This window comes from Linepithema humile, chromosome 6, assembly GCF_040581485.1.
Source record: "Linepithema humile isolate Giens D197 chromosome 6, Lhum_UNIL_v1.0, whole genome shotgun sequence".
NCBI lineage: Eukaryota > Metazoa > Arthropoda > Insecta > Hymenoptera > Formicidae > Linepithema > Linepithema humile.
In genome coordinates, this window is record NC_090133.1 from 2,445,328 (window position 1) to 2,465,542 (window position 20,215).

General features: G+C 40.8%; 1 protein-coding gene across 4 annotated transcripts in view; it reads right to left on the minus strand.

The window, feature by feature from the left end:
• The window catches only part of IRSp53 (Insulin receptor substrate 53 kDa), an 80,973-nt gene that overhangs the window by 11,499 nt on the left and 49,259 nt on the right, over positions 1 to 20,215 (minus strand). For all 4 annotated transcript variants that reach the window (XM_067358380.1, XM_012360132.2, XM_067358378.1 and 1 more), the window contains exons 5-7: positions 4,910 to 4,971; positions 540 to 611; positions 235 to 438 (exon numbers count right to left, since the gene is read on the minus strand). In XM_067358380.1, the coding sequence (XP_067214481.1) occupies positions 235 to 438; positions 540 to 611; positions 4,910 to 4,971 (338 nt within the window). The remainder of the gene's footprint in view (positions 1 to 234; positions 439 to 539; positions 612 to 4,909; positions 4,972 to 20,215) is intronic.

Genomic DNA, 20,215 nt, shown 5'->3' on the forward strand with positions numbered 1-20,215 from the left:
TTTAACGTGCAAATTTATCAAATTTTTTTATAGAGCTACGTTCGCTCAAATATCACCCCGAAAATTCTCGAAATTGTCACTTTTTTAATTAACCTTCGAAAAACTACGTTATTAGAAACCGATTCGAATAAATGCATGTGAAACAGTTTTGACTGTTAAAGCTCGATCGAAAATTCATTAATCGCACGAATGTTTCAAATTCCTTACAAAGTCTCGCAATAACACGTTACTCACGTTCTTCAAGCTCTGTTCGCAAAAGGCGTCGAGCTTGGTCTTCTCCTCCTCGAGAATCTGCATATTCTTCAGCTCCTTGTCCATGGCAAGGCCGCTCTTATTGGCGGCCCTAGACTTCTTCCGTTGCTTCTTCATAGTCGCGGCCGCCTTGCTGTAGGTCTCGGATCTGGTCTTGTGTTGCTGAAGAAATTTTTTCTGCTCGCTCTGAAATCCCCGACGTTGCATTATTATCATTTATAGCTGCCGGAAGTCAGGACTCGAGGATAACTAACGCCTCTTCCGGGGACTTCCAACAGTTTACTTACCTGGACAACTTTCGTGTCCTTCTCCAAGTTGGTCTCCAGAGGCACTAGCAGGTCCACGTAGAATGCTTTTAACTGTAACGTAAAGGCGTTGACAAAAGAGTTATTATTACGCGGAGCATACAGACAATGGCGATTTTAATTCTACAAATATATATGAAATAATTAATACAAATATAATAAAAAATAATACGAAATAATTCGCGTACAAGAGCGAGTTGTAAATTTTCAGCAAAGCTATCACTAAAAAATAAGTAATTGTTCCAAAATTGAAATAATAGCTTATTTTTCAGTAGCGACTGCTTTTCAATTTCTCAAAAAACGACTCTTTTATTTGGAAAATTATACAGCTTATTAACTGATTATCATTTCATCACATCTTCAGATTAGCATGCATTCGAATCGTCAGATTATTCTAATACGACGAGTTTGAAATTGCGGCGTGTAATTGAATAATTTCCTAAGCAAAAGATGTTTCGGGCAAATCAGAAAACTATCGCTGGAAAAAGCACAGTAACCGTAGAAAAGTGGACTTGTTTAAACATTCGTAATAAATATTTGTTATGTAATAACAACTTTGCGAAAACTTTGCCTCGAATATTGCTAAAAGAGCAGTTAGATATTTCTTCACCGTTCAGACGCCGTCTGAAACGAGAATATTATAGCGTCTTCGCGGCTAGAGAGCGTTAAGAGTGCGATGTTTCTTTATTTCCGCAACGTCTCGAGTTCGCCGTATGCTGCAAGCTCTAGATGGTTTACAAGTCTCTCCCGAGCCAGACCTAATTTATACTCGTAAAAGTAGTCCTCGGTAGGACGCATTCCGACAGAAAATGCGACAACGACGATGAAGAAGGCGCACTCTCTTTATTTTCTTTTTATTAGCGTCTTGAGAAAGCGGTGGTGGAAAGTGGTAAAAGTGACACGTAGAATTCTGCATAATGGAAAAGGAGAGGAGAACGGAGAGTAACGCAGTTACTGAAATGTAAGCGTAATGCGACCGTTATAATAGAATAATAGCATAATAAACTGTAAAGAAAAAAAAAAAAACACCAATTAAGTCTAAAATATAATGATGAAAACAATGTTTCGAGCGTAATGAGCGCTAAATAGCCGACGCGCGAGTGAAATAATGGCATAATTGCGCGCCGTAAAAATGAAAAGGATCATTTCGGCACGTGTTAATATTTGTTCGCGCTAGCTAAACTGTTGCAATAATCGAAACCACGAGACTTTCAATAATTATCGCGGTTTTAGAAAGTCAGTCGCGCATTAAATATTAATGGAATATCGAATGACTGAAACTATGGTAAAAAAACTACTCTTCTTCTCTCCTTCAACACGGAAATAGTGTAAGACGGCAAATCAGATTTCCAGACACATTTATCCCAATTTCCCTCCCGCAACTTGGCAAATCCGACATTTCGATTTTCGTCGGCACGGCGATACTTGACCGAGGCCAAATCTCGTTCGCCCTTCGAAATCTCGATTCCCGAAAATTCGATTCGGACCGAGAATCAAACTCCCCGACTTCTCCACACGTTCAATCATTCTTCAAAGCATCTTCTACAATCAAATCGCTACCCTCGCCACCGTCTGTCCGATAAAACAAGCCAGAAAGGTCTGTAAAGCGTGATTTTTCTACCGCGATAATAATATGCCTCTACGTTTGCCGTCCACTTGGATCCATCAGTGTATTAACCCTTTCGAATCTGCCCTCAGAATCGCCCCTTCCCTTTGGCGTTTCTTCGAGAGTTACCCTATCCCGCTCTCTTTTCCGCTCCGCTTCCTCTCCGCAAGCTCGCGTTTCACGAACAAGTTGTTTGTTTTACAGTTCGAGCACCCTTCGCCTCGTTTTTTGTACGTCGCTCAAAGGTAGGCGGATTGCAGCCGCCCGTTGCTATGGCTGCAATGCGTGGCAAGAGAAGAGAAGGGAAATCTCTATCCTTCTCCATCTCTTTTTTCGCTCTCCTTTCTCCCCCCCTCGCGAATACACGAATTTCTACCCACCGTGAATTTAATCCGCGTGCTTTCAGAGAATACCTGATTTTTATTGGGGAAAATCCGAAATTCTGTTTACATCTGATTGCGAGCCGCCCGTTATATCAGGCTCGCATTAGCGCGAGGGAGCGAGTGTCTTCGTGACGCAATTTGCTTCACTCCGTCGATCGAGAGTTATGGCATTGCCGGAGCGCGTGAGCTTTTCTGCCCTTCTGTTCTGACTTCCGGTCGCGTGACCGGATATCGGAGAATAAGATTTTGACCAGTGGCGGAGGACGTCGCGGAAATGTTTATTCGAAAAAGTAGAATGGCGCCTTTATTTTGTAAATTTTAGAAAAAGAATAACTTGCAAAACATTTCCGCGAGGTTTATCAGATTTATTTTAGAAGTTACAAAATCGAAGCTGGATATAAAAACTTTTTTATATTTGAAAAAGAAACATATAAATCGGATATCCTTCAGTAAATTATAAAATGTTGAATTATATAATTTTTAGAAAATTGTGAATCGCGGAGTGACAGCAACTTGGCAGAAGAATTCCGAGTTTCGCGAAGTTATCGATCGATCACAGAGATACACGCCCGCCAAAAAGCCGCGAAGTAATGCAAGCTACGTGAATTCCACTCCACTGGACTTGGCACTCGCCCTTCTCATTCCTCGTCCTCCTCATTCCTCGTGGCACTTCCTCCGCTTGCTCCTTCCGGACGCGCTCGAGATAATCTTTGTCTAGAGTATGTTTTTCATCGGCGAATCATGACGCAGCGTACACACGCGGCTCTGTTCTAGAATTCTTTGGAAGAATCAGAGGTCATCAACCCGCATTCTCCGACTATCCTCGATTGCAAGTAGTTTTCCATTTAATTTATTTAATAATTAAATTCATCATTTTTATCGATATGCAAATCCTATCATGTCCATAAAAATTCTTTTGCAGCAAATGTTTTGTTTAAAGAAAGTTTTACATATTAAAATAAAATAATTAACTTTATGCGTTATAATATTTTTCATCAAAGCATATTCAATTTGCTAATAATGCGCGATAGTGTTTCATGCCAAATAATTATTGATAAAAGATTGAAAAATTTTCAAAAAACCGACTCCGACTCAAATGCCTTCTATTCTGAATTTTTCTTATCGGTAAGATCGCGACTCTCCAGCGCTGATTATGAGAAACACGTCACGCGCAGCTGATAGCGCAACGCGATTTGAGCATCGCAGCGTTTAATAATTTAATTGCCGCAGCAAAAACAAAAGGAAATATTCTTAACTGGCGCACGGTTGCAGCTGCAGTTGGGTTAGATTAAATTTGGTCAGGTCGCTGGAGGGATATTTCCACGGGAAGGTCAAAATTGCGGAACACGGTGGTGGCATGTTTGAGAGAGAAAAAGAGAGAGAGAGAGAGAGAGAGAGGGTTACAAAGTCGTAATAACCACATGTCGTTATGACCGCAATGAGATTCCATGCTCAAACGAAACGCCCGCGGGATGTAATGTCGTCCCCGAGGGCGAACGGGGAGGCGAGCCGTAGGATCAAAGAGGTTTCCGTGCACTTCTACATGCCGTAGAACGGTTCTATAGAGTGTCGCGAGATCAGCGATGGGAGGGACAGACGAGACATAAGAATTTACATTCTTGAAAGGGAACGTGACGGCGATATCACATTTTCTCAAGTTCTCCAAAGGACTTCGTTATAAAACATATTTTACTCGACGTTTGCATTTTAAGTAATTGAAATTGCAAATATTAATTACATTAATTATTTATTCTAATTTGAGTGTTGAAAAAAATTAATTTGTACTCATTTATTATTATTTATCGAATTAATCTTCCTCTCTCGCCGAGTTTGCGAATAGTGATTTTCAGGAACGAACGTAAAACCTTCGTTTCACCATGCAATAATATAAATAAACAAATAGACGCGACTTTACGCTAGATAAGCTTGGCATTAAACGAAGACGAAAGGGACATCTTTACGAATCCTGGCAGACACGACCGGGCTCTGACATAATCTCCGGAAATGGACAGTGGGGTAAAAGATAGACGAAAAAAATGGGGAAGCAGACAATGCGTTTGCTTTTAGCAACCCTACGAAATGCCTTGGAATATTATTTAAGCTCTATAAAGAATCTTTATGAAAGACCTCGGAAAGGTCGATGAGCCAATAAACAAATATATTGTATAAATTATTCGACATCAGATAAGAAATTATCGTTAAAATCTTACTTATTAAAAGAAAAAAAATTGAAATATGTAAGTATTCAATGTCGAATTCAATTTTCACAACAGAGAGAAAAGTGTAATGTCTGCCGAAAAAATTGTCACAAAACAAACGCCGTCGAGTGATTAACAAAAATATCTCCCTTTCATTGTACTTACGATGTTCATTTCCTGATCCTGTATCTCCTTGTACACCTCGACGATCCTCATCAGCGCGAAACCTGCAACACGGAAAGCGGGTCTCGATCAAACCTCGATTGTCTCTCGTAAGACTTCTCTCGCAGGCAGGCGGGCGGCCAGAACTTTCGCATCTGAATTATTCAGATGCGGTTCGCGTCGCCGATACTTTAATCCAGCATTGAGTGGCGGCAGGGGTGAAAGTGGAGAACGAGGGTAAGCGGGGCGAGAAGCACCGATAGCTTAAAGCAGCGCGTTACCACGATGCCTGCGGTCGCCCGCCTCGAGTGACTTCCCTGCCGAAAGCTCGCGAAAGCTCGCCACGAAAAACAAATGCTCGCGCGCGTCGAGCTCGATCGAGAAAGTTTCCACAGAGGGCGGAAACTTTTCCTATGGAAACGTTTCCCGTTTCCATTCCCTTGCCTCTCCTCGCCACCCCCCCTCCCCTCTCCCCCCCCCAACCGCTCCTTCTCTCAATCTTCCGCTCAAACGGATTCCGTTTTGCTTCCGTTGAATGAGCTTGCGGATTTCACGTTGGCGCGAACTCGGACGAACCTCGGTTTCGGTCGACTCGGTGGGCTTGATAACGATAGGATTAGAAAGGAAAATATGAAATAGTAAGAAAAATGGTGCTCTAAGCGTGCAGAATGTTCTATTACAGATTTAGAAATATTATAGTGCTTGACACGTACGAAATCACGCGAAACATTCGATGTAAAATGCTGACTTGTCCGAGAAGTTTGTGCAGATTTTATTTGACAAGTATTTAGGTGGATATAAACGTGGAATAAGGCGCTCCGTCCGTTCGACAGCCACGTATTGACTTCCGAGTTACTTATCTTTCTTATTTATATCGCCGCGCCCATCCGCGAGGATTAATATTTCTCAGCCACAGAAGCAAAAGCATGACGTTACGCATTCCAGTTTAATTACTTCAAACTTTATTATTGAATTCCAACGTATAATGCACGAATCGAGCAACGAGAAGAGAGAGAGAAGAGAAAAAAAAGAACAACGAAACAGCAATTTATCTATAAACAATTTTCTCTAGAAGATTATTTCATAATTTAATTGCCGTCGATGATGGATGATTAACCCGAGCGTTTTTCACTTTTCAGAAAGTTTACATTTTCATTTTTATATAAAATAATTTTTCCGCAAGAAACAATTTCACTCATAATTATTTTCTGCATAAAATGTTTCTTCAAGTTGCTATGTTAATTAAACACAGTTTGTTTTGTATGTGCAAGCGTTTTTTTCGACAGACGCATGTGCTTGGCACTTTTCTTTCTCAGAGAATGGTAATTTTTAAATGAATCTTTACGACTTCATTAAGAGAACAGAAATAAATTTGTCCAAACAAGTTTTTAGAATAGAAACAACACTAAATCTATCTTTTATAAATAATAGTTATTCGCTAGCTGAGAGCGAGTCAAAAATTTCCGGCAAAATTAAGAAATTAATATTTACACGAAATACCAATACGCTCATTATGCAATCATTAGGCTTTTCAATTATTCTCCTTCAGCGATCCGGTGGCGTGTGTGCACGTCAACTTCGAATGACTTTTTCCTCTCATATTTTTCCACCGCTCTCTTCTCGCGCAAATAATAAAAAAGTAAGCATTTGCTTCCTTTTTTTCGTTCTTTTTTTATTTTGCAACACATATGGATTTTCCGTAACGCTCGTACGTTTGCATCGTTTCTGCCGCGGCAGAAAAAACTCGCCTTGATGTAGCGCGAGAAGATATCGGCAGCGAACAGCTCCTCGGTCACGTGCGACAAATATCGCCTAACGCACGTGACGGCGAACACCGTCGAACGCTATCTCGTATTTTTCCTCCGCCACGCGAAGCGATATCCGCACATTGCGCAATTTTTACTCCCGCGTGCGCCGCAAATTTTGCATTTTATCGAGCGCCGACTCGATATCTCGCATGCACCGTCGGCGGATGTATTAGTCATTCGCATGGTACGCGCACTATTCGACATGTACAGGTGCGAGTGCACCGTATTCGCATGTTCCATATATGCTTTTTCAAACATCCCAATATGTAATTCGTGCGATTAGTTTCATAGATCAAGTTTTTGACTGACTGACTCTTTAGAAATATTTCTCAATTATTGCCCAAAAAATTCCCTGAAAATCTACTCAAGTTTATATGAAAAGTAAAGATCTTTGTGCATTATTAATTAATAATAATAATATTTCTTGTTACATAAAAATATTTTTCGCTATCACTCAGAATATTATAGTTTGGACGAGAGAAATTTTACACAGAAAAAATAAAATTCTGTTAAAATTTACATTCAATTTACATGAAAAATGAACATGTGAACGAATAAATATATTTGTATATTTATATTGTAACGATGCTTCCATTTTATGAAAATCTTTTCTACCGCTGCTTAGAATACAATATTCTTGACAAAAGGAATTTCAAACGGGGAAACGCCGCGGAAAAAAAACCGTAAAGATGCCGCGGAGATGTCGTAAGGATAAAAAGTATTAACGATCGTAGCCGTGGGGATTTACGGGCGGCTTTCGTGGTCCAGAAAGTTCCAGGGGTGGCACGGCTGGACACTTCGTGTCGTTCTGGCAGAATGTCGGATATTCACGAGGGCGCATCCCTTTACGACGCCTTAAATTTCTTCCACCGCCTAAGTAATGCCTAAGAGATATTTTACGAGCGAAACTTTGTAATATTTTAATTTCTTTCTTTTTTAATTCTTCTTCCTCAACAACGATTCAATTCGCGAATCATAAATTCTTCACTGCGTATTAATAAGTCAGAGTTCGTGTATCAAAATTAAACCTAACAATATTAAATCTCGCGGATTCAGTGATCTTCGAGAGAAATTTCAATTTCGCATTCCATTGATTCCGATAATTTCTAAAATGTACAACCGCTTAAAACACAACAATTGCAGAGCGCAAATTCAAGGACCGCAAAATTTTAATATCCTCGTGACTTTAAAACGAAATAGGTGCTCCCGCGTTCCTTGCCTTCGGCAAATGAAATGGACGATGATATCACGTGCAGTTGCAGCGACAGCTATTACCTGACCCTTAAATGAAAGGCTAAGGATGGCAGACAACGCGTACAAAGGGTGCGCCCGTCGTATCTCGACTATACAATATCGTAATCCTCCGCCACATGAGAAACTCCAGCCGGAGAAGCCCGTTTGAGCGCAAGCTCGGATGTGCCGGGCAACCCAGAAAAAGCCGCGCTTATATCTACGGAGAATCTGCGCGGAATATAAATGTTATAAATCCTCGAATCCGCGAATTTTAAATGTATGGCAAAGAGATGCCCGAGAGCGGTCATCCGTTTTTCATGGCATGCTTATCGATTCTTGTTCAATACCGCTATCTGCGTTCATGCTAGAATTGAAATTATATTGACAATTTTCATCGATTTCATCGACTGATTCTAGTGCTAAGATTGTTTTGAATATTAAAATAAAATGTAAATAATTATTTTCATAAAAGATGTGTCCTTATTTGGACCGAATTATCGTTATTCGAAAAAGGATTATTAAATTTCGACGCAAAAAGCTGTAATTTTGCAAAGTAAAATGGCTAGAAATAAAATAAAATAATTCAAAATTTGATAAGAGAGATTATAAAAAATTAATATAAGATAAAACTAATTTGGCGCAAGAAAGCGCCGAAGGTAATAATTAATACAAACAAGGTTTGTAAAATAACCGCCAGAGACAAGGTGTAATCGTACAGGATACTGCTGAAGCTCCTTGCTAGTAGTCTAAGGTGGCTGATAATACATCTTAGATGGCAACCAAGAGCGTCGCAACGAATCTCCTCGTAATGCGATCACATTAGATGAACCATACATAACCGTTCGACGCGGAACTCTCTACGACATGTCGGAGAAGCACGACGAGCCCTTCGCCACCCTTCACTCTCGGCGTTAATGCATCCAGCCGGCTATGATAGGGCGAGACCGGGCGGTATACTCCTCGTACGAGGTTTCTCTCTTGTTACACAATGGGAAGCCTCGCGTTACAAGTGTAAACGGGAGCCGGCGACGCCTAAAATACTACGAAGCTGTGAAGCTTCCAACCGTGCAGAGGGTGTAAATACTCGCGAATGTGCGAAAGCCTTTTAAGGGCAGACGCCCTTAGACGTCGCTCGTTCATAGAGACTGGCAGGTCTTAAATATTCGCTTGAGATAAAGAAAGGAATGTTGCTCTCCGCCATAAGCATATGAAAATCCGTCTTTTGTCTGTTTTATTTTCGCGAATGAAAATTAATTTAATTTAAGACTCAAGCACTTAAATTTAAATTGCTTTAATTAAATTTAATTAGTCGCCGATTGTAAATCATGACAATTTGTCATTCAGCAACGTTAAGAATTTCAAGATTCTCCCGCATCCAAAGAATGCGAGACTTTCAAGTGCCAAGAATACTAAATTCTGAGATAAAAAAGAATATTATTTACATTTTTCAATATTTCAAGATTTAATGTGCAGATTTTTAAATTCACAGCTCTTTAAATCCTCGGTTTGTCGGAGTCGGCGGGCTTATTAGAGCCTCTTTATAATCTCACTACTCTAACGGAATTTCTTCCAGTCGCCGGTGCATTTAGCTGTATTTGAGCGCAAACCCCCGAAAAAGCAGAATGGAGAGGGGAAGGAACAGTAAGCAGCGCACAAATCATCGGGGGTGTATTCGAGGACCGCCGAGTCAAACGGAATGTACGATTTCACATCGACAAGGGTTTGCCCGGGGGGTTGCAGATGCTAATATTGAATCAAGCAGGAAGTAAACAGGGGTTGTTTTCGATTTCGCCAACTCGCCGAGAATCCAACTGGACAGATTTTTCCGGCCGACTTGCGAAAGACCGATTTGCAATTCCGGCTTTTCCGCAAAAGCGCTTGATATTGTCGTAAAAGTCAAACGTCAGAGCGTGCCCGAAGAAACGAGTAAAATTTTAAGAATGGAGAATATTTTCAATACATCCGCAGTGTCGAAATCTTTCTCTTTACTCTAACAATTTAGTTCGCAATTAATCTTTCATCCTCACGATTATAAATTAAGTAAGTTGTAATTAATAAATTATCTCAATATGACGGTTATTCTTCTGCTTTAATTAATGGAGAAGCGATTGTAAATCGATCTTCGAGACTCTCACCGAACCAATTTCACTCAAGTAATTAGAAGAATTACCAGCATTACCGAACAAAACTGACGGGAAGAAGGAAGGGAGCGATAATTAATTAGTAGCAGGGGTATCGTTGCTTGACGCAACTATTATTCCGTGCCCTGATTTCGACGAGATGTTATTATTATTCACGGTTATTGTGCCGTCGTGGAGCAGCTAATTAGTCGAAACGAGGGCGTAACCGAGATAATGAAATTAATTAACTTTCGATGATTACGCGGCGATTGAATCGTGCCCGCTTAATTGCCTCTCTTTGGCGTTTTATCCTCGTTTGTTTATCAACTACGCTAAACGATGTAGATTATTAACCGTAGCGGCAGTCGTTTCCGCCTTGCCGGCGACAACAATAACACAAAATAATAACAATGGTCAGCATTTAGCCACCATTTCATTAGAGTGAATTAAGTTAGCATGCAAATTGAACTTAATTGTTATATCACATATTGTTAATCAACAATAACCTCGCTAGATGCAAATTTATGTCAAAATTGTTCTCATTAATCCATAATTTCTCCAATAATTTTATAAATTTATGAATTATCTAAAAAAGATAGAAACTTGTAGAATTTCAAAATTTCATACATTTCATTTCTTTTTAATCTGTTTCTTGTAATTTTAAATTGTTATTTATTTCATTCATGGTCCCTTCGTCAAAATAATCTAACAGTGTTGTTAATTCAATAATAAATATTTCGCTAGAAATTGAAAAAAAAAGAGTCCGCAGTTTATATTATAAAATAACGCGTTCAGACATTAATATTCGAGATATCATAAATTCGCGAATATTCTCGACATACACGCGCGCGCGCCCGCGGGCGGTAATACTCATTTGATTTAGAAAAATTGGATCCAGACGTCGTTTCCGGCGCGGCCGACGGAGCCAGTTGCCGGAATACTTTGCGATCGTAACGCGCTTATGGCCGCGTGCGTCTATATGCGCGGACGTATATGCAGGCAATAAATTCGGTCCGTTCGGAAGCGCGCCATAATTTCTTCGCCCACTTCCCTTACATGATACGACATTACTGCTGCAAAATGGCAGTACGTTGTAAAAGGAAAATATAACTTCAAAATTGATTTCATCGACGTGAGACATTCGGCACGAAACCAGATTCGAAACGCGAGACTCAAACAAAAATTTAATCGCAAAACAATATCAATATGTAAATATTAAAACGTGTAAAAAAAGAGATAGATTTCTTTTTCATTTTTGTACCTAAAAGAACCTCAAAGCGTCGGGACTTTTCTCCGATAAAGCTTTAATTTGAAATTTTCAATCTGCTTTAATTTCGAATTACTATCCGCTTCGATCGATGTTTCCTCATTAAAATGATCAAACAGTGTTCGTAAACCGGTAATGATAATTCATCGGTAATGCAATTCGACCGCGTGATGGCAAAATCCCACGTTAATTAGTTCGAGATGGCCGAGCCAGCTGAAAACTGTTTGTCTTGGTCCTTCTTGCCGGGCAGGATCAGAATGTTGTCCCAGTCTAACCCCATCCGGAATCCCTTCCTTCCGCTTCAAGGTTCACCCCTTTGCTCTCATCCACCCTCTCGTTAAACTCCGCAGAACGAGACGCTTGAGCCGGTTAAAGCAGAGGAGATGCGACCGCTTCCGACTAAACTGAGGGTGCTTCAATTTGTCTTAATTTTTCGCGCCCACCGCTGACACCCCCAATTATGCCGCAGTTATTTTTTCGAAGCGTGCCGTACGTGCGTTTTAAAGATGCAAACGCGGATCTATGGATTTTCCCGCGACACAATGGACACAAAGGAAAGGTGATATGCGAAGCGTAACAAGAAAATAATCCGAAATTTAATCTCGTAGAATTTTGAAAATAAATTATTACGATAAAACAATTTCGCGAAATATGAAATGATTTAGTTTCTCTAAAATAAACCAGTCAACGTACGAGACTGTATTATTTGCGAGACTTTCAAGATGGAAAGATGAGCGGAGCCAGCAAATTATGAACGCCGTTATTGATTCATGTTGAGAGCAGATTGCGCATTAAATTACAGTTCTCTCATCCTGCTCTCCTTTTTAAAAGAGCACGAAAGATCCTGCCGCCTTTGATCATGTGCGCGTCGAAGGACACGCGAAATATGTTGCGAAATAGCGGGAAGAGGATTTCTCGAGTCGGCGAAATCGAGCCACGGGGAAGTTTCGGTATTCAGAAAGAGTAACGACTCGTGTCAAGGGAGATGCTAAAGGGTAGAGAAAGGCAGGGGATGTACAGAGAGCGCAGCGCAGCAAGGTGGATTCGGGGGATATTCGCGAGATAGAGCTGTCAAGAAGAGGGATGAAGTAGGCGCGTGCCGCCTCCGTACATTCCCTTGTTTCGTTATTCCGAGATCCTGTCTGCTCGACGTGATACGAAGGTGCTATCGAAGATCGACGCTGCGTTCGAGATCGTTCCCGCCAATTGACTCCCTTTCTGTATTTTTTTTCCCCCCTCAAATAAAACTGCAAGTGTCAAAAGTACTGTGAGAAATATCCACACTTGTTACGACTTGAACGTAGTACTTAAACGTAGTACTTAAACGTAGTACTTAAACGCAAAAAGTAAATTAACCAAATGAACGAATACAGATGAGTTGTTGAAAAAAAGTTAGCGTAAGAAACGCAAATATACAAATCTTTCTACAAAATCACACGACGATTTGAGTTATAGAGTGGAGATGTAGACTTGTAGATTTATAGAATCAACTTTGTCGCGAGATTAGTTGACGGGTTTATTCTCTGTATTTTTTTTAGCCCGAGTGTCTATCGAGCGCCTCGAATAAATAAACGCCCGTCGATCTCGTTTTTCTCTTGCCGGTGGAAGATCCCGTCACGGGAAATGGGGAGAACGCGGGGCGGTATATCGTGGATTACAAGCGAAACCATCTGCTCGGTGATAAAAACGTCCGCAGCGCGGCGGCGAGGAGAGCTTACTTTCCGAAACGAGATAGAGGAGGAGGTGGCGGTGGTGACGAAGGGAGGCGCGCCAGCGGTGGCGAGAAGGTGGATCGCGCGCTTCGGAATTTAATCTAAAGTAGAATCGCACTCCCCCGGGAGTAAAGCTCGCTTACACTTTATTTTATTTCGCTTTATATGTTTTCGCATGCCTCGAATGGCGGCGCGCTTCAATGCCATTACGATTCGCGGGTTCTTAGCGCCTCCTCGGATCCTCCGGTTTCAAATCCCCAAGTAATCCCCGTCGCTTAGGCCTTTCGGTTCGGAAATCTTCGAGTCCCGCATAAAATCTTTAATCCTACGGTCATTAATGAAAATTACTGGCAAGCAATGATGTTAAAAGTGTGAATTTTTTGACTTTAGGAAACTTAAAGATCCACGAAACTTTTAATTTCCAAAATTTTAGAAGTTCTTGAGTTTAAATTCTTAGAATCTTAATTATTTTTGAAGATTTTGAGAAATTTATATAAACCTCCTTATACATTTTAAAAAATCGTTGGAAATATTTTGTTCTGTTTTTGCTTAAAAAGAAGTTTTAAATATTCGAAACATGTCTTGTAAAAGAAATGATCATGCGAGTGTTTATCCAATGCGAATAAAAAATGCGATTGTCTTATTGCAAATTTTCGAAATACACGAAATTCCGCCGGCAAAGAATCTTCACGAAAAGGTTTCGTATTCGGAGCCAATAAATCTTTTGGCAAGGAGAAAGACGGTAAGGGGTCGGGTTAAGATCGATCGATCGTCAAAGTGCGGAGACGTGTACGTCGCCCCGAATATTCTCGCGTGAATAGTCGTTTCCTCCTGAGCATCACGAAAAAGGTTGAAAGAACCCTTGCAAGAGGATTAAGCAGGACGAGTGAGCCGCTAAAATGCGGAAGAGTCTGACTATTCCAAATACATCCGAATATATCCCCTCGCAAAAAGTATATACGCGATGCATTTTACAATATCGAAGATTACAAGTCGCAATATTTCCATCTTCGCGATATCAAGTGTGTGCAAAAATTATTTTTTTTTCGTTACAAATAAAAATCGTTTCGACCATTGACATCGCGAGAAAATGATGAACTTATCGCTGCAGTTTTCAATATACGCATAACATTGTTATATTTATACGATGACTCACTACAATTTTAATCAAATAGCAAGCGTTCTTTATCAACTTAATATTCCGCAGGCGCGTTTAATTTGATTTGTATTAATAATTAAGAAGAATTTAATTGCGAGTTTTTTTACACTCGTCGAAAGTAGAAGAGCCCGATCCATAGTGCAAACACCAATCTCGGCGTCCGCTTTAAAGAGATCAAATGCAATCGGCGCGCTATTGGCAGCGCATACTCGTTTCGCAGAGCAAATTAAAGTCCGATTAAAACGCGAGCCTCGCTCCGCGCCAGAAATAACGCGACCGGTCGCGAATAGGAATCCGGCTCGCGGCGCGCCTAATTACAACTCCCAATGTTTGAAACCGAATTCCGACGCCGCCTAGTTCGATAAAAATCGGGAATTGTAAGAACGCGCGAGCTCCGGGGTTTTAAACGACTAACAATTAAAAGTTTTGCGTACGCGCGAAGAAAGAGTCCATGTACGTATAATTATAAAAATCCGGAGAAATTAAAGCGCTTTTGGCGAAGCGGTATCCCAAAGTTTTACGGTATTCAAGTTTCGAGGTTTCCCAGTTTTATACGTGCAAAGTTTGAAAAACTGCATATTTAAAGAGCCCGAATTCGTCGTCGTCCAAGTTTCAAGAGCCCCGATAATCCTTTAGCTTTAAGCGCGGAGTCGCCGTTGCGGATCTGAAAGTCCGCCGTATTTAAGGCATAAAGGCATTCGCGTCCGTCCGGAATGAATGAAGCCGTGAAGCTTTTGCAAAGACGAGCGAAAACAGTCGTAATTGGCCTCTCGGTACGGATAAATGCGTCTGAGGGAGGAGGAGAGAGACGAGTGGAAGGGCAAAGTGCCGAATCCGGCGAATCGCTAAATTAAATGACATCCTTTTATTACCGGTCTCGTTTCTTCCTGCCTCTCTCGCCAGTTTCTTCTCCCGTCCTTCCGCCTTCGCTTTAAGCGAGCTCGTAACTCCCGTCGTTAGATCTTCAGACTCGGCTCGGCGCCGTCATGCAAATACGAGCAATTTAATAACGCTGCCGAGATATCGCGTGCGCCATTACAAAGTAAACATTCCAGTTGCAACGCGGCATCCGCCGTTCGCGACGACGGTATTTACGCAGCACGTCTCGGCCGCCATTCTTCGTCTTTCCAATTAGATGTACAATTTATTTCAGCCGCCGCGAAGCCGGAAAGTACAATTTTCCGTGAGCCGAGATTCAATATTAGCAGCTGGTATTCAACGCCGTGAATTTGCGGAAAGCAGGACTCTTAATGCAACGGAAAAACGTCGGCGCATGTCTGAATAAATGGACATATCAACATATGTGGGGCTCTTCAGGCACGCGTGTAAAAATGTCGTATTTTTAATTCTAAAAAGCCAGGCTTGCGAATTTCTCAACAAAGAAATTCACTCAAAAAATATAATCTCCGGAGAACTCCTTAATTTTTTAATAAAATCTTCGATTAAAATTCTAGGCCAAAGTAGAGCATTTTTTACATGTAAATTAAAAAAAAAATTGTTTAAATTTCTTTGTATCAATTTCTTCAAAGTCCGTCAGAGAATTAAAAAAAAACAGCTTAAATTTCAATTATTAAATTTGACAAAATAATGAAAAATAACTAATCAGCCAATCATAAAATAAAAGAAGCAACTTTCTTTCAGAAATATTTTCAACAAAACTTTCCTGAAAATTCTAGGTTTTCTGTATTTTTTCCAATAATAAATATCCTATTAATTTAAGTATTCAATAAAAAATTTTATACGTCAAAAATTAACAAAATACAAAAACCCGTCCAAAATTCCGGCAATCCGATATTTTTCAGGCGTCAAGTTTCCAAAATCCCGTTTCTCGACAGGTCATTTTGTACCTGCGAAGCTTTGCGAAACGTGTACTTGTGGCATTCATATTTTTGCGAGTTGCCACTTCGATAAGCGGGAGCGGGTGATATGACGGAATCGCGTTCGCGGAAGCGAGTTCCCCGCCGCCGAGTTGCGAAACAAAAGGGGTGTCGGGTCCGGATTGCGAGAGTGCCGACTGCATCGCGTAGATATAAAGCGACCGAGGGTGTCGCGGGAATCTTCGGGTGCATTTCCATTTCAAATGCGCTGATACGAGCTCGCATCTTCACCCGTTTCTCCCGGTGAGCTTACGAAACATGATGCAATCTCGCGTAATGAAACGCTTCCCTTCGCCACCGAGAGAACACTTACACGTCGGATACTCGCTTACGCCTCCGCGGTGCACTTCCGGTTTTGATTAGGACTCAAGTCTCGAGTGTCTCTTCGTTACAGCAAAGGGGATTTATTTTTTTACCGTACGACATCAATTTTACCGAGTATAAAAATTTTTTTATTTCACCTTTTTTTATTTCGCCTCCTTTTGCGCAAATAAAGAATGAAAAGCGAACTGTTCGAATGCTATAATATTTCGTTATTACATAAGTTTCGGTGAAGAAATTATGATCACAAGTTTCGTACAGATATATTATTATCACGGAAGAACTGTTATAACTTGTTGCAAGTTTGCTGCGAATATATTGTTATTACACAACTTTTGATGAGTTATTAAAATTATAACGAACCATTCATCATTCTTCTTCCTCTTGCGTGAGTAAAATGCACGTAGCAAACTATTTAATGATATTGCAAGTTTCCGAATTTCAGAGAGCAAAGAACACAATGAGATATTCGTTGTCAGTGTATTCAAAATTAAAATATTATCATTGCGATCAAATATCTCATCGATGAATAAATAAAATCCGGGTTGAGAAACAAATCAGAGGCGCCATTCATAAAGCGAATAATTTATTGTTCTTCATAAATTAGCAATAAATTGACGCTTTAGTCTTCATTTAAGTTCTTTTCGAAATAAAATAAATAAATAAAATTATTTTGTGTAATAAAAAAATTCCATTAAAATTGCACATAAAAAAAATATTTAGAGATGCCATATTTACACTTCGCACGAGACAATAAAGATCTGTTATCATTATAACTTGCATCGTGCGAATGCGTTGTGCGAAGCTATTGCGACTCATACGATAACACAATATGTCTGCACTGGCGTCCGTGATAATTTATATTCCCAATTCGCGAGCAATCCTTTTTAACGGTTTCTTATCGCGCGACGGCGTTAACAAAAGCACTCGTTAAAGTGATTAACGACGATGAGATTGCATGAGAGGGGGGGAAAGAGAAGAGACCGCGATACAACCGCGAACGCCATTACGGCGCTTTATTAATTGCCATCGTCGTGTAATTTGCTCGGCTATGCGCGTGCGAGGGTATGGAACCACAGAACTTGGTCGATCGCGCTCGCCTACTTAATTGCTGCTTTCATTAAGACCGTCGTGTCACGTTCTTTCAACGAGGCTCGTTCGATGTTGCCGCGAGATTGCTGCCACGCCGGTGATTTATGGATCCGGAGTGACTATTTCAACCCTTTCGCCGCAGTACGCGCACTTCAAAATTATATGAGGAAAGTTCTTTCTCTCACAATGTTTCCGCAATCTCGATTCTTTTACAAAAGTCAACTTTGCGATCTCTTAATTTGTCGCAGCTTTCGATATACGAAAACATTTTTTAATAATTATTGAAAAACTAATTTCTTTTTCTTTCAAAAATATTTTCGAGAATATAATTTTCCAGGAAAACGTAAAGCATTTTTCACATGCAACTTGAAAAAAAATTAGAATTTTGTATGAGCTTCTCAATGCTGTAATTTGCTGTTTATTGTGTCATTTTTTCTATATTCGTAAAGAAAGAATTAAAGAGCTATTCGGGTTTCAAAGATTAGATTTGAAAAAATGCTGAAAATTAAAGGACAAATCGATCGACCACCAAAGTAGAGCAAAATTCTCGAAGAGACATTTTCCATAAAAATTCTCTGAGTTTCAATAAAATTCTTCAAGAGGTTCCTCATTTCTCCGGGCAAAAAAATCCCCTTGAGAATCTCAAACTCTCAAGTTTCTCCGAGTAGTCGATACTCTGACATATTCATCCACAAATCGTGATCTAATTATAAAATAATTTTCCCTTTGCTGCATTATTTTCACAGAAAACCTATAACTTGCTGTATAAACATACTTCGAAATATATTGAGTTGAAGGTAAAATATAGATCGATGGCAAAGAAAACGACAGTTTAGAGATTCAACTAAAGACGCTCGTACGCGCTAACGATTCAAGTTTCAAAGTAGAATTTCGGAGCGGACCTTGTAACTTCGTTGGCGCGTAACTGTGAGCATGTCTGCGGCAAAGTGGCCACTTCCGAGGAAAACGACGTTACAGGGAAGCCGGACGATTCGGAGGACGACGACCGCGACGGCGAAGAGTAAGCCGGCGCGTCTGCGTGCAGTACACGTTCATCGCTCCATAAAAACCCACGTGCCGGCTGAATAGCGCTCGTAGGCGACACGTGGTGGATCCCGAGGAGAAACATTAGGAAGATAGCGGGAGAAAAGAAGCAAAGCAAGAAGGGAGAGAATGAAAGAATATACATAGGAACTGTATCTGTTTAAAGCGGGAGCGAAACCCTGTAAGACTTGCTTGAATTTAAATCTTTCCGAAAATAGAGACGGAAATTTTTAGGAAACGTGAAAACATACGAAATACAAACAATTATGTAGCAAACTTACAGTATAAAAAAACTATCAAAAATTTAAAAAATATATCGTATGAAAAACATGTAAAAATTTTCATCGTACATATAAAGATAGATCGCTCTGAAAACAGAGTCTTCTCACATCACGGTATTCATCTCTGATCCGAAAGATGGCGAAAAGAAATGGATAATGTCGAAAAATATTTCGACTAAAAGCGTTGCATTATTTATAAGATATGATTTGACTGATCAGAAAGTTTCTTCGGATTTTTATCGATTTCTTCGATAAAAATAAAAGACAAAAATCCGAACGAATTTCCTAATCAATTCAATACTAAAGAAAATTGTCTTAAAATTGATGAAAAAATCTCTGATAGATGGATATGAATAAATTATTGGAAATAACGGGCGAGCAGTCGCGTCAAACTCGCGTGTCTCCGCACAGCTTTATCCGCGGCTTCACTTCCATCTGCTTCTCTTCGTTCCGGTATCGCGTGTTTCCGACAACGAGCGCGTTGATGGTGCGTACGAATATACGCGTGCATCCGGCCCAATATCCAAACGCAGCGATAATTACGCGTCGCCGCGGAGCAAACGAGGCCGTTTGCGCAAGAGGACGCGGAGGGCGGAAAGGAGCAAGGGACGGCGGTATACCGCCGTCCCTTATCACGCGGGACAGACCGAGCCGAGGGTTTGTGTGTTCCATTATATCGCGCGACCAGACGCAATTAAGTGAGAGATAGCATTTCCCGGTCCGACGAAGACCTTCAGCGGAAGACCGGAGGAACGTGCCAGCTGCAAGGAGCGGTCCGATATCCTTCACGGCTCGTGCGTTTTCACCCCCAGCTTTCTACCCCGTTCGCTCGCTCGCTCGCTCGCTCTGCACGCTTCGCAGTGCGTAGACACGCTCTGTTCTTGACGCGTGAAGCGCTCGCCATCCCGACGCCGCGCGCTCGCTTCCACCGCCTGTCGCATCTCTGTCTGACTGTGCGAAGCCCGGCTCACTCGAGCCCTCCTGTTCCCCCCCCCCCCCCGCGAGCGTTGCACGACCGATACGCGTATCTACCGCGCGATATTATTCGGAAAATTTGGAAAAGAACGATTATGCGGGTAAAGTGTAAAATTGCGTTAATTATGTAAATCAATTTCGGGGAAGTTACACGCGCCACATGGCGCTTTACGTGAATTATTAACGCGTTTATGGAAACATAATTTTACGCAAAATAATTGTTTTAAACGCGCTTGATGCCGATCAGCGAAATTTATGGCGTGCGCAACGATTGTATATATGTATAGATATACAGTATATATAGAAAATGTTTAACGAAATTTTGCGCAGACTATATAACGTTATTGCGTTATCCCGTTACTTTGCGAGTTGCATGGCGAATGTATTATAGAACTCTGTAGCAGTCACAAGCAGAATTTG